The 15,138-nt window shown below is 52.4% G+C and overlaps 1 protein-coding gene across 8 annotated transcripts in view; it reads right to left on the reverse strand.

Moving 5' to 3' along the window:
* Nucleotides 1–15,138, reverse strand: part of LOC136019894 (protocadherin alpha-C2-like) — a 181,157-nt gene that overhangs the window by 84,059 nt on the left and 81,960 nt on the right. Inside the window, exon 1 of one of the 8 annotated variants that reach the window (XM_065690512.1) lies at nucleotides 8,956–11,432. The exons of 5 other annotated variants lie outside the window; for them this stretch is intronic. In XM_065690512.1, coding sequence (XP_065546584.1) covers nucleotides 8,956–11,430 — 2,475 coding nt within the window. In that variant the 5' untranslated portion in view covers nucleotides 11,431–11,432. Of the gene's footprint in view, nucleotides 1–3,042; nucleotides 6,582–8,955; nucleotides 11,433–15,138 lie in introns of those variants that run through there. 2 more of the 8 variants (XM_065690517.1, XM_065690520.1) reach the window with 2 other exon arrangements.

Genomic DNA, 15,138 nt, shown 5'->3' on the forward strand with positions numbered 1-15,138 from the left:
TCCTCTGAGCATTCCCCTGCCTGCAAAATACCCAGTTGCGAGGCTGCAACACAGACCCCGGCCACCTCGGTGGGGTGGGCGCTGCAGCCACCGCTCTGCTTCCGGAGCTCCCGCGCAGCGTTATCCTCCAAACCAACACGAGGCGGGACGAGATAAGAGCCTGGGCTTTCAACGACCGAAAACCCTGCGCGAACTTGATACCTTCTATTCAAGGCACTGACTGAATATTCTAGCGCCTTCTGCTAACGATTCCCACACAGACCACGCTAAGAAGTAAAAGCATCCACGAGCTCCGTTTCTAAAGTCGATTGCTTTATGTTTCTGAAAGAAATACGGAAATATTTCCTGACAGTGTATGTCTATAGTAAATCCCTTTCAGATCTTTACTGCAGACACAGAAACCAAGAAAAAACATACGGAATCCTAAACCTCTCCTTCCCCAAACGATCAGCATTAAGAGATTCTACATCGCCCTTAGGAAATCGTCCAAGGAAACGAGGTGCTTCCCACCCACGTATTTTTCAATCCACTTCTACAGGATTAGTTAAACCTTCTTATAAATGGAACCAGAAAATTCGCGCTTTGCTGTTCCTGCCTTCCATGCCATCCATGTGAACTAAGGGAAGAAAGCGACAGCTCTACAACTCTGAGATAAGCCTTGCTGCTCCCAAGGGAAGATAGTTCGCGCATACTGAAGAGGCGATTACTCACTCCCCTTAAGCACATGAGCAATCGGACATGATCGATGGAGACTAGAAAAACAATCCCCAGCAAAGACACAAAACTCAAACGTAAAGCGAGCTAAAGTAGATGCAGAAAGAGAAATTTGTAGGACACGCTCACGTTTTTCTGTGGATGAGCAGGAGATAACACACTCCTATGTTTTTTTTCCAAGATGCACACAGAATCACAGAATCCCAGGTTGGAAGAGACCTCAAGGCTCATCTGGTCCAGCCTTTCTTGGCAAAACATGACCTAAACTAGACGACCTAGCACCCTGTCCAGCCGAATCTTAAAAGTTTCGACACTGGGGAATCCACCACTTCCCTGGGAAGATTATTCCAACGGATGGTTGTTCTTACTGTGAAAATTTTTCCTCTAGTGCCCAACCTGAATCTCCCCAACAGTAACTTGTCCTCATCTTTTCCATGTGACTCCTTGTAAAAAGGGGGTCTACATCTTCTTTGTGCCCACCCTTTAAACACTGGAACATGGTGATTAAGTCTCCCTGAACCTTCTTTTCTCAAGGCTGAACAAGCCCAGCTCTCTCAGCCTTTCCTCATATGGCTTCTCAATCCTTGTATCATATCTGTGGCCCTTTTCTGGACTCTCGCCAACGTGCTCACATCTTTTTCATATAGCAGGGATCAAAACCGGACACAGTATTCCAGGTGTGGCCTGACAAGCACTGAGTGGAATGACTTATTTATCTGTGCTGGTGGTGCCCTTGTTCCTCCCCAACATCCTGTTGACTTTCTTTGCTGCAGCTGCACAGTTTATTCCCATTGAGCCTGTGTCCACCAGGACTCCCAGGTCTCTTTCAACAGAGTTGCTCCCCAGCTGAGCAGATCCCAGCCTGTGATGCACACCCATAAGCACCATCCTTGTCATCTTGGAAACAACAATCTACAAGTCTGTTTAGTCATTTCATCTAGAACACAGTACAAATCCAACAAAACACACATTCACAAAGGAAATACACTGCATTACAGAAGTTACTTTGCCATAAAACTATGGTAGTTTTCCAAACAGGTGTCCTTGGCGGACTGAGCACATAACATGAAAGAATAATACAGAAATACTGCTTGTTCTTACTACTCCATCAGCCCTATAGGGGTTGGTTTTATACTATAATGAAAACTAAATCAGATATAAGGTACTGCTTTTCCCCATGCAAGTTCTATCCAGTTCCTAAAATCAAACAAGGAACAATAAACATGACCCTGGACACTTAGTCTAAAAGAGTTGATTCAGTGCATGGCCAGGATCAGCTTCTTCTATAACAGTATTAAAACAACCCAGTAATTAAACAATCACACTCTACAGAGAGGAAACGTGGATACCAGTACAGAAAATTTTTCTCGCTTAATCTGTTTCCCTGCTTCTTCTGCTGGAAGAACCAAACGTTTTCTACCCACCATCTCCAGCCTACTCGGTATATAGATGATCTCGCTTCCACTTTTCCCTTAACCATACCTCCTCCCTTTCTCGACTTCCACCAGCTTTCAACTCTCCTCCCTACAGCACATTAGGAAACAGATGGGGTAGAACAAATGCCAGAGCAACATGAACACGGTGGGAAAGAACAGCAGGGGAATGCTGGGGAGCATTCCCTCCTCAAACAGCTCTACACAGAACTCTGCATCTCGCTCCGCTTTCCTCAGGCTTTAAACGGACTTCCAGAAGCAGAAGAGTACTCAGAACCTTCACCAAAATTTCTGACCCTCCCAGCAGACCATACCTGTCACTTGACGTAGTTCAGCTTCTTAAAATCTGTACAAAACACGAAACAGCCAACTTCTGAAGCAACAAAAACCCGAGGAGCTGTTGCCCAGCTGAACACAATATTTATCAAACCAAGAGTAAACACACCTGGTTTCCAAAATAACTAGTGCTCTAATTGCAGTCAGCCTGAGGGAGCAACCGAACACCTGGGCACATCCCAGGTGTTGAAAGACGCTAAAAATGGAAAATTAAAGATCTAAAGCCAACACTGTCATTGGATGCCAAGTAGTGGGGAAAAAACTACACAAGCTACAGCCATACAAATATGAGTAAACATAACGTCCTACACAAGAGAAATAAATGCACCCGAAATTACTGCGAAGTGATAAGATAGCCAAACAGTGAAATTTCAAAAAGGAAACACGCACATCTGAAGATGTTAGAATAACTATGGCTAAAGCAACAACAACAAAAAAGGCTAAAATTCACAGTGCAAAAATACTACCACAGAAAAAGTGCTTTGATACCTCAATTATGCGATGAAAGTCACGAATAAACACAACTATCAGAGAGGAAAAAATTTGCGAATACACTTACCGCGCCTGAAGCAAAAGGGGAGACAGAACCCTTCCCAGCAGAACCGTTCTCTGCTGCGGGGCCAGAAGGCGGCGGCGGAGGGAAGTTGGGGCTGAAAACCATCAGGTCGCTCTTGCCCCCACCGTCTGCCACGCACAGGCTCCGGCTCTGACGCTGAGAGTACGACCAGCTCCCCACTTCGCTGGCGCACACGAGAGTGGCAGGACCGGGACCCGACAGCACGGCCGACCGCGGCGCCCACCGCGCCGCCCCGTACAGCACCACCGCCAGCAGGAACAGGCTCGACACCGCGCAGATGGCCACCACCAGCCACACGTTCGTCGTAGTAGCCGATACGGCGCCGCCATCCGCGGCCGCCAGCGCCGCTCTCGACGAACCCGAGCCCGCTGCCGCCAGCGCCGCCTCGGCGCCCTCCACCAGCGACACGCTCAGCGTGGCCGTGGCCGAGCGCGCCGGCTCGCCGTGGTCCCGCACCACGATCACCAGGCGCTGCCGCGGGCCGTCCGCCTCCTCCAGCGCCCGCGCCGTGCTCACCTCGCCGCTGTAAAGCCCCACGCGGAACGGGCCCTTGCCCCGCGGCTCCCACAGCTCGTAGCGCAGCCACGCGTTGTAGCCCGAGTCCGCGTCCACCGCCCGGATCTTCGCCACCACCTGCCCCGCCGGGGCTCCCCACGTCGCCCACGCCCACAGCGCTCCCGAGTCCGCACCCGACGCCGCCGAGCCCGCGGCCCCGGCGCCCGGCCCGCCCCCGGCAGGCGGCAGCAGCACCGGCGCGTTGTCGTTCTCGTCCAGCACGAAGAGCTGCACCGTGGCGTTGCCGCACAGCGCCGGCTCCCCCGCGTCCACCGCCCGCACCTCGAACTGCAGCACCTGCAGCTCCTCGTAGTCCAGCGGCTGCAGCGCCCACAGCCGCCCGCTCTCCGCGTCCACCGACACGTAGCTCGACGCCGGACGCCACCCGCCCCCAGACACCGCGGCTCCGCCGCCGCTCTCCGACACCGAGTAGCTCACGCGCCCGTTGCCAGCCTCGTCCGGGTCCCGCGCCCACAGCCGCGCCAGCTCCGCCCCCGCCGCGTTGTTCTCCCGCGCCAGCACCGTGTACACGGCCTGCGCGAACGCCGGCGCGTTGTCGTTCACGTCCGACACCGGCACCCGCAGGCCCCGGCTGGCGCGCAGCGGCGGCGCCCCGCCGTCCTCCGCCCGCACCTCCACCTCGTACTCGGACACCCGCTCCCTGTCCAGCGCCTCCCGCAGCACCAGCGAGTACGAGCCCGCGAACGTCGACACCAGACCGAACGGCGCCGACGGCCACACCGTGCAGCGCACGCGCCCGTTCGCCCCCGAGTCCCGGTCCGACACGCTCAGCAGAGCCACCACCGTGCCCACCGCCGCGTCCTCGGGCACCGGCACCGACAGCGACGTCACCCACACCTCCGGCGCGTTGTCGTTCACGTCCAGCACCTCCACCACCACCTTGCAGTGACCCGACAGCGGTGGGAAGCCTTTGTCTCTTGCTTCTATTGCAATCTCGTAACTGTCCTTTTCTTCGTAGTCTAAGTTTCCCCGCAGCCTCACTTCTCCTTTGTTTTTGTCGATGGAGAACATTTCTTTAACTTCTGCAGTGACATGCTTACTGAATAAATACATAACATCACTACTAATGCCTTCGTCCAAATCCGTGGCACTGAGTGTGATTAATAGAGTTCCTGGTTCTGATCCCTCTAAGACTTTCATTTTATACACAGACTGGTTGAACTGGGGCGTGTTGTCGTTGGCGTCCAGCACCGAGATCACAAGCTCCACAGTGCCAGTCAGCGCCGGACGGCCCCCGTCGCTCGCAGTTAGCACCAAACGGTGAATCGGCATCGTCTCGCGGTCCAGAGGTTTCCTGAGCACCAGGAATAAGGACTCACCCTCCTCCGAGATTTTTTGTAAATCCAAAGCGAAATGCTCACTGGGGCTGAGGCTATACGAGATCTGAGCGTTAGCTCCGACGTCTGCATCAGTCGCGCCCTCCAGCGGGAACCGAGACCCCGGCAGAGAAAATTCCGCGATGTTAAGGGCTTCCTGTTTTGCGTGAAAGACCGGGGCGTTGTCGTTGATGTCGGTGACCTCCAGCTCCACGTGGAAGACGCGCAGCGGCCGCTCCACCAGCACCTCCAGCCGCAGGGAGCACGGCGCGCTCTTCCCGCACAGCTCCTCCCGGTCCAGCCGCGAGCTCACCACCAGCGCCCCGCTCGCCCCGCTCACCTCCACGTTCGCCCGCCGGCTCTGCGACACCAGCCGCAGCCGCCGCGCCTCCGGCTCGCCCGCCTCCAGGCCCAGGTCCTGCGCCAGCCGGCCCACCACCGTGCCGGCCTTGGCTTCCTCTGGCACCGAGTACCGCACCTGCCCGCCTACCTGATGCCAGGCCAACTGCAGCACCAGCACCAACAACAAGGCACCCCGACACACGCCCATCGCCTCCGCCCGCACGGTTCTCAGCCGCCGCTCGGTCGCTAGCCTTAGAGATCCCCCGGCAGACCCGGGCCGCCGCCCCTCCCTATCAGTCTCATCCTGCCTTCCGCGGCGCTGACGGCGGCCGTTACACCGGTTCAGGGAGGAGCTGCCGCCTGTCACAGGCTTCCGGCGTCTTCACGGCCAACAGCGGCACCTGGTGTCCGACCGCGTGTGCTTCCGCGAGTGGCCGGGTCTGGCCGCCGCGCTGTGCTCATGGAAATACGGGCCCTTGGCTCACCCGCTAGGCCACCAAACTCAGCGCTTTCCCTTCGCAAAGTTTCCCTTCTTCGAAAACAATAAAAAGTGGCGGTTTTCTCTCCTCTCTTGTCCTCATCCCTCTTCTTTTCTCCTTTCTTCTCCTCGTTTCTTCTCTCTTTTGTCCTCTTCCCTTTTCTTCTTTCTTTTCTTCGCTTGTCTCTCCTCTTCCCTCTTCTCTTTTCTCTTTCTTTGCCTAAAGGCATTTTAAATGATAGATACTTGTCAAAATGTTTCCTTAAACACCTACATTAACCCAGGAATCACACCTGGGAAGGTCTGCATCGAAAAGAGCCTACTCCACTTCTGATCTTCTGGCTTTGTCTCCCCTACTCTTTGCTGATGAAGTACAACTCAGTTTCCTCATTTCTTTCTTTCTTTGTGAATAAAGTTCAGCTGTTTCGTCTCCAGAAGAAAACTCTATCTTTGATCTTCCATCTGTGGAAATTACTCAGGTCTCCAGAAGACATAGATTCACATGGAATTTGTTTTCATCTAGTGCAGCAACACTAAAAGTAAGCAGAAATTGCTTCTTTTTTCATGGCTTTGTAACACTGATGTAGCTGTACAACTCCTCTTGGTTTTCATACAGTAAATAATAGTATAAGGCCATCATATTACAAAGAATAACTGTGTCTGCAACAGAATGGTTTTGCCTTTTGAAGTATAGGTCCAACATAAGAAACCACAGATGCAAATTCCAAAGGCTTTCAACTCCATCAGTGACTCCCTAAATCTATATGTCAATCTAAGCATAACCCACATAACACAAATCCTCTTGAAAGGGTGAAATAGCTCAGGGAACATCTCTGATAGTCTTTATGTGTCTCAGTGATGTATTTCTTGTTTTATTCACCACTTGTAGGTGCACAATGAATGACAAGTTCTCTCTTACCTTTTTTTGGCAGACAGGCTCTCAGAGCACAGCGAGACAATGCGCCCATTACTGATTGAGATGAGCTGCTACAGGATATAGAGTACAGCCATCTACTCATGATGTAACTGAACACTACACAAAAGGGTCATACCACTGCTCTGGCAAGGTTCAGTTTGTCTTACACCGTGTTTCTGGGCTCCCATCTTATCCACTGATGTAAACACGTCACCGCCCCTTCTCTACACAACCACAGTCCCTGGCTGCTAACCCACCATGCAGGCCAGGCAGCAATACAAGATGGATTTCACATGGTAGTGAGTTGCTGGTTCCACCACAGAAGCAAAAATGATGCAAAAGGATGTCAAAACCAAATGAAGATACCAAATGCTAAAACAATCCAACTAAGTCTGTCAACAGGCTATCTTTAATTACACTATTGCTATTCTAACAGTTGTCTTGATTTATTTCCATGTCTCCATTGTCAGGGCCGAGTTCAAGGATCATTGTTAATGCTTTCAGGAGAGCAGGGCTAGAAAAACAGTTTTTGTCAAGTCTGAAATCCCTGCTTTATTGCCAGCATTCCTATACCCACTGCCATGAAAGCAAATACAGAAATGAAACCTGAAGCCTCACATCATTCTCTCGAGGTAAAGCTCATCTTAAGAGGTTACAAGAGAGTGAACCACAGGGATGGCAAAGGGCACAAATTCTCAAATCAGAGACAACACTGTCTGGCAGCACGGCTTTCACACACAATTACTGACATCTTCTGAGGAAGACAAGCTAAGCCATGCAGCCTATAGGGGTACCAGGAGTTTCAAGTGTCATCCCATTTCATATTCACATGATTATCATAAGGAGCTCACACAACAAGATGTAGGTTTATTTTATGGGGTATTCAAAGCCTACCACTGCAGAGTACATGGAACTAGTGCAGTCAGGAACCACAGCTGAGGTGCTTCTAGAGTTCTACCCACCCAAACCAAGTCCATCTTGTCTAACACAGCACTATAGCTGCATTTTTTTCACACCTACCTCAGTTCATGCTCTTCTATCAAGTATTTTGTATTTGAAAGTGCATTTACATCATACTTCAAAAAAGGCAACACTAAATGCTTCTACTATCTTGTCCATGACCATAATAACTCTGTAGTACTTTACAAACCATGACATGCAAGCTGGACAGAGAACAACGTGGAGTTCTGTGGTCCAACTGTGGTCACCCTGCATCATCTCTCGTTCAGAGGAGAATCAAAAGGGAGGAAAGACTTCTGACTAAGAAAAGACTGGAAACCAGCACTGCAAAGCAGCCAGAACTAAAAAAGCTGCCCCACCTGTAAAACAGGAATAGGTACACAACTGAAAATACTCTATACAGAATGAGATAAGGCTGGAAGAAGCACTTGAGTCTTGATAGCAGATGGCAGAAAAATCAAACCTGATCACTTGAACAAAATACTAAGGTCAACACAGCAGTCGGGCAGAGATCTTTGTCAGAACTGTGCCATTTAATAGATTATCAAAGGTTCTCAAAAAAAAAAAAAATGTCGTGGAGAGTGATGTAACAAAGATTACAGGAGCTATTAGTCTGCAGAGCAGAGTTAAATTATGGCTCTGCTCAGAAGAACAAATGAAGAAAGAGTCATTGACCCTGAAGACCTAGGTGGGAAAATGGCAAAAGGTTTTCCAGGGAGGACACCACAAAGCTGAGCAGATAAGGAAAAATGCAGCTTCACCAGAACAGTGACTGACTCTGTAAAGATAATGTCAGGTTCTGAAATTACATCTTTGGCATCAAGAACTTGTGATACACGAATTATGTCAGCTAAGTTCTCAGTGCCAATCAAAAAGGTGAAACTTCAGAGACGGCACAAGAAAACAATGAATTTAATTCATGTTTGCAAAAACATAAGGTTCACCAACACTTCGAATATTTTGTGTAGGTACTACCCTCTTAACACAGTGATGACCAGAAAGTTTCCGAGAAGGCTAGTGGGATAACCAGTTCTACAGTACCTTCTTGAGGAACATTGTCCCAAGTTAAAAAATAAAAGACCAAAAGGCAATGCAATGGGAATCTTCACATGAGAAGAACCATCACAAATAGTAAGCAAAAACAGATTAGAAAACACTACAACGCAGTCAACTTCGAGATGTCCACCTTACAGGATGGGTTTAGACTGCATATTTCCACACATCCTTTCAATGCAAATTATGACAATTTTCTAATTCACGAGTAAACAACTACTCAATTGAGAGAAAACATTTGTGAACACACTTACCGCGGCTAAAGCAACCGGGGAGATAGACGGCCCCTTCCCAGCAGAACCGTTCTCTGCTGCGGGGCCAGAAGGCGGCGGCGGAGGGAAGTTGGGGCTGAAAACCATCAGGTCACTCTTGCCCGCACCGTCTGCCACGCACAGGCTCCGGCTCTGGCGCTGCGAGTACGACCAGCTCCCCACTTCGCTGGCGCACACGAGAGTGGCAGGACCGGGACCCGACAGCACGGCTGCCCTAGGCGCCCACCGCGCCGCCCCGTACAGCACCACCGCCAGCAGGAACAGGCTCGACACCGCGCAGATGGCCACCACCAGCCACACGTTCGTCGTTGTCGCCGATGCCGCCGCCAATGAGCCGCTCTCCGCCGGCCGTAGCCCCGCCCCCAGAGAGCCCGAGCTCGCTGCCGCCAGCGCCGCCTCGGCGCCCTCCACCAGCGACACGCTCAGCGTGGCCGTGGCCGAGCGCGCCGGCTCGCCGTGGTCCCGCACCACGATCACCAGGCGCTGCCGCGGGCCGTCCGCCTCCTCCAGCGCCCGCGCCGTGCTCACCTCGCCGCTGTAAAGCCCCACGCGGAACGGGCCCTTGCCCCGCGGCTCCCACAGCTCGTAGCGCAGCCACGCGTTGTAGCCCGAGTCCGCGTCCACCGCCCGGATCTTCGCCACCACCTGCCCCGCCGGGGCTCCCCACGTCGCCCACGCCCACAGCGCTCCTGAGTCCGTACCCGACGCCGCCGAGCCCGCGGCCCCGGCGCCCGGCCCGCCCCCGGCAGGCGGCAGCAGCACCGGCGCGTTGTCGTTCTCGTCCAGCACGAAGAGCTGCACCGTGGCGTTGCCGCACAGCGCCGGCTCCCCCGCGTCCACCGCCCGCACCTCGAACTGCAGCACCTGCAGCTCCTCGTAGTCCAGCGGCTGCAGCGCCCACAGCCGCCCGCTCTCCGCGTCCACCGACACGTAGCTCGACGCCGGACGCCACCCGCCCCCAGACACCGCGGCTCCGCCGCCGCTCTCCGACACCGAGTAGCTCACGCGCCCGTTGCCAGCCTCGTCCGGGTCCCGCGCCCACAGCCGCGCCAGCTCCGCCCCCGCCGCGTTGTTCTCCCGCGCCAGCACCGTGTACACGGCCTGCGCGAACGCCGGCGCGTTGTCGTTCACGTCCGACACCGGCACCCGCAGGCCCCGGCTGGCGCGCAGCGGCGGCGCCCCGCCGTCCTCCGCCCGCACCTCCACCTCGTACTCGGACACCCGCTCCCGGTCCAGCGCCTCCCGCAGCACCAGCGAGTACGAGCCCGCGAACGTCGACACCAGACCGAACGGCGCCGACGGCCACACCGTGCAGCGCACGCGCCCGTTCGCCCCCGAGTCCCGGTCCGACACGCTCAGCAGAGCCACCACCGTGCCCACCGCCGCGTCCTCGGGCACCGGCACCGACAGCGACGTCACCCACACCTCCGGCGCGTTGTCGTTCACGTCCAGCACCTCCACCACTACCTTGCAGTGTCCCGACAGAGGTGGGCTCCCCTGATCTGCGGCATCCACTTGCAGGCGATAGAGACCAATATCCTCAAAGTCTAAGTCTCCCTGGAGTCGGATCTCTCCGCTATTTATGTCGATCCCGAAAACGTCTCTTTCACCCTGAGGGAACAAGTTCTGTAGAGAGTACGAGACATTCCTGTTCGTCCCCTCATCCAAATCCGTGGCTATTACTCTGTACACTATAGTACCGCGTTCAGAATTTTCCGGCAGCTGCACTTTGTACACGGATTGGTTGAACTGGGGAGCGTTGTCGTTGGCATCCAGCACCGAGATCACCAGCTCCATCGTGCCCGTCAGCGCCGGACGGCCCCCGTCGCTCGCAGTTAGCACCAAACGGTGAATCGGCATCGTCTCGCGGTCCAGAGGTTTCCTGAGCACCAGGAATAATGACTCACCCTCCTCCTCGTTTTTTTGTAAATCCAAAGAGAAATGCTCGCTGGGGCTGAGGCTATACGAGAGCTGCGCGTTGGCTCCGACATCTGCATCCGACGCGCCCTCCAGCGGGAACCGAGACCCCGGCAGAGTAGATAATTCCGCGATGCTGAGGTTTTTCCGTGCGGCGGGGAAGACCGGGGCGTTGTCGTTGATGTCGGTGACCTCCAGCTCCACATGGAAGACGCGCAGCGGCCGCTCCACCAGCACCTCCAGCCGCAGGGAGCACGGCGCGCTCTTCCCGCACAGCTCCTCCCGGTCCAGCCGCGAGCTCACCACCAGCGCCCCGCTCGCCCCGCTCACCTCCACGCTCGCCCGCCGGCTCTGCGATACCAGCCGCAGCCGCCGCGCCTCCGGCTCGCCCGCCTCCAGGCCCAGGTCCTGCGCCAGCCGGCCCACCACCGTGCCGGCCTTGGCTTCCTCCGGCACCGAGTACCGCACCTGCCCGCCGACCAGAGCCCTGGCCAACTGCAGCACCAGCACCCCCAGCAAGACAACCCAACAAACGCCCATCTCCATCACCTTCGCCGCCTTCGGCACCGGCCTAGGCGCCGCACAGCTCCCCGCAGCCGCCCGGATTCACCGGCTCTCCTGCTCGGCCTGCGCTGCCCCCGCCGCGTTCACAGCCGGGCTCTCCGCCGCTCGCACCGGGGCGGAGCCGCCGCCACGCAGTTTCTGAGCCTGCAGCGACACCGTGCGCTGCTCCAACGCCTCACATGCTCCTCGACACCGCCCAAGCCTCCGGACCCCGGCTGCTCCTTTCGCTCGCCTTTTCCTTCCTTTATCTTCTTCGTTGTTTCTTTTTTTTCCTTATTCCGTGTTTTTGCTTGCATACATTCCTTTCTTTCCTTCTTCCTCTTTCTTCACATGATTCTTATCTTTCTTTTTTTCCCCTTAAATTCTTAGTGTTTTATCTGTTCTCCATTCTCCCTTTTCATTCTTGCCGAGCCCTATCTTGCTCTTTACGCCCTTTTCCCGTCACTTGTCCCCAGTATCTCTCCTCTTCTCTGGATGACAATTCCCAGTCAGCTCCTGCGCCGCGGCGGACACCCTCATAGACAGACACATTCCCATTAGCATGAGGGGGCAGCAGTGCCGGAGCGCGGTGCTCTGCTTACCGGAGGAGCAGCTACGGAACAGTTCCGCTCCGCGACCAGAAGTGACTTGGGTGAGGGCTCGTCATCATCTCTTCCCTCCTTCCTTTCTCACCTTCCTTTTTCCTTTTTCATTTCCTTCTGCTGGTCTCTCTCTCCTCTCCGTTTCTTTCTTCATATTCTTTCCTTCTTTTCTTTATGTCTTCTTTGCTACTCTCTTCCCTTGCCTATGTTTCCAAAAATCCTCTTCCGCTTTCATGTTTGTCTCTTCTGTTCTTTACTTCCTTTAATAAAATACTTTCCCAAAGCACACACCACGTTCACAAGGAAGAATGGACAGGCCCTTTAGCATGAACCCTTACTCCTCTTCCTCACCACACTTCATCAAGCCTTGCAGGGTGTCCACGAGTACCAAGGATGGTGAGTTCTTCAACTCCATTTAGCATCTCCAGATAACATTAGAACAAGCTGGTAATATCTTCAATCATACCATACTTCCTCCTTTTTTTATATATTTTCTCCCACCGAGTGCTTCCTTTCCTACATTTCTTTTGCTGTCCTCTTTATTTTTTGCCACGCTGTGCTCTCTTTTGCTCTATTTCTCTTCTGCTTCCATTCTTGTTTCTTATGTTTTGTCCATTATCAAATTGTTCTTATAATAGTTCCACCATGGTTGCTATGAAGCATCAACATGCCCTTTGGCAAGAGCTCTCGTGCGTCTTTCATACCACCTTCCATTCCTTTGGTCACAGAAGAGCCTTTCTGCTTTCATCCCATACATGCACCTTCAACTTCCCCTCTCTTCACAACAAAGGCCAAACTCTCCAGCCTTCATGCCTCTGGAGCACCCAGCAAATAACAGAGCAAGGCAATCATCTGGCAAAGAATAGCTCTGCTACAGCAGAACAGAATCCATCACCCTTCGTAACAGAAGACCAGGTACTTGAAGCTCTAATGAAACAGCTTCCAAATACTCCAGACTACTCAGGGGAAACTCAAACTCAAACCCATCACAGCCCAGCAACACAACCCTCCTCAATGGCTCAAAAAGCATGGGGGAATTACAGCTCCTGAGTACTCCCCATACACCTCGATGAACAGCCATTCTTCTGATCATATTTTCCACCTACAGAATGAACTTGAAGATCATTCTTTTTTCAGGGAGCAAGGCTCTGCTAGAACAATAGAGCAAGAAACTCCATTCTCAGGGCCTTAGTCCCCTGCCATACATTGCTACCAGTCATTAGCATGATTCACTCATTATCACACACCCAAACTAAAGCCACCAAGGTAACACCACAGCATTTTCACCAAGAACATCCCCTCAATGCCCAAAGCATCCAATCCAAGGAACGCATGAAGAGTGCTTCTTCATCAGTCTTTGCTTCCACCTTCTTAACCTCTGACATGCAGCAGCAGGAAGGGAACGAGGACAGGTAGTGGTGCTTTCTACTCTAAACCTACAGGCATTTCAATCCAGGCAACATACAGTTGATACAACATGAAGAACCACAGCTAAATGACAACAGAAGTACATCAGCCTCTCAAACACATTCTCTATAATAAGTGACTTACCTCTAGCATCACTGGTGTCATCTTCAGAAAAAGAAACACTTTCAGTACAGCAGAATCGGTTTTGACAGACTTTGTCCCTTAACATTACCTGCAATCTCAGGAGATGCTGGACAGAAGAAATTACTCATATTCTCCAAAAGCTTTGAAAATGCTCAACATTGTACGGTGCTCCCTCATGCACCTCTATCAAAGGGGAAGCAGAAAGGAAAGCTGAAAGTGACATTCTCTTAGCAACATCCTCAGTTCAGGAGAGTGGAAAAACCTTCCCACACACTCATGAATATTCCCCAAAAGCCAACCACCTGAGAGGTGCCAAAATCCCACAGTCTCTGTCTCATCCTGTTTCCAACACACTGCCAATATAAAAAAAAGATAAAAAAAAAAAAACCAAAAAAAAAACCACAAACCAAGGGATGGACCTTTTCATTATAGAGAACAGAAGGAACACATCCCATCTACTGCAAGAGAAAGCTTGCTGACAATGATTACGAGCACTTTGTCCCGTCCCTGACAAGACTAAGAACAGAAAGCTGATACAAATTTTGTAAAGATCTTGATTTTTAATCAGTGACATTCCATGTCAAAACCAAATGATTAAAGGCATGTACAGCAGTTTTCAAAAGCACTGAAGACACCAGGCTGAAAAGATACGTAGAACTTCTGGAGGCCCTGAGAGGATCCCAGGAGAGCAGCCCTGCAGGGCAGAGAACTTCTCAAGGTTATCTATTGGCATCTTCTATCCTATGCCATGGGAAATGTGACCTCCACAGCTAAGCAGACATTTTCCAGTTCTTCCCCAATGACACAGACTGCATTCTCCCCAGCATCTCCACTTCCTTACGGCAAAGCTCTACCTGGCTCAAGGCCATGCTTCCAATGATGGAGACACAGGCCCTACTCAGTGTCATCACTGCCACAATACTCAAAGGTTGCTGTATCACAAGGACATGTCTCAGCAATAAACCCCCCTCAGATCATGACCCAGGTCTCTGCACTTAAATATCTTCCCTCATAATTGGCACCACAACATATGGATTGATGCCTTTTCTGCACACTAAGGTTCAAATGGAAAATGAGTTCTTAAAAATGTTTGTATTAGAGCTTTGACACCTCTGCTTCCAGGCCACATGGATCTTACTCTTCACAAGAACCACACCAAATGCTAGAAAAACAGAGCTGGGCATATATGTCCAGACATCAGAATGAGCCACGTGTGGCAACAGGACACTCCATCTCTACCAAGGCTGATAGTGCAAGTGCACAAGAAGGGGAAGTTGGGCACACAGAGATTACACGCACCTCCTCATGTGCCCTGAGAATTCCTGCCTCAGCAGAACCAACTAAGCATCACAGCAACATCAGTGCCAGTAGAAATGGTAGATGTCCACCACCACACAAGGACAGCAGGTTGAAACATTAACTTCCTACAACAACTTTCCCAAAGCAGGAGCAAAAAGATTCATCAGAGAGTATTTAGCAGTCAGCATCTCACCAGCTCTTAACCCACACATTTCTTACATCAGCCAGCAACAGCAAAAGGAACTATCCCTGG

Source organism: Lathamus discolor, chromosome 10, assembly GCF_037157495.1.
Source record: "Lathamus discolor isolate bLatDis1 chromosome 10, bLatDis1.hap1, whole genome shotgun sequence".
Classification (NCBI taxonomy): domain Eukaryota; kingdom Metazoa; phylum Chordata; class Aves; order Psittaciformes; family Psittacidae; genus Lathamus; species Lathamus discolor.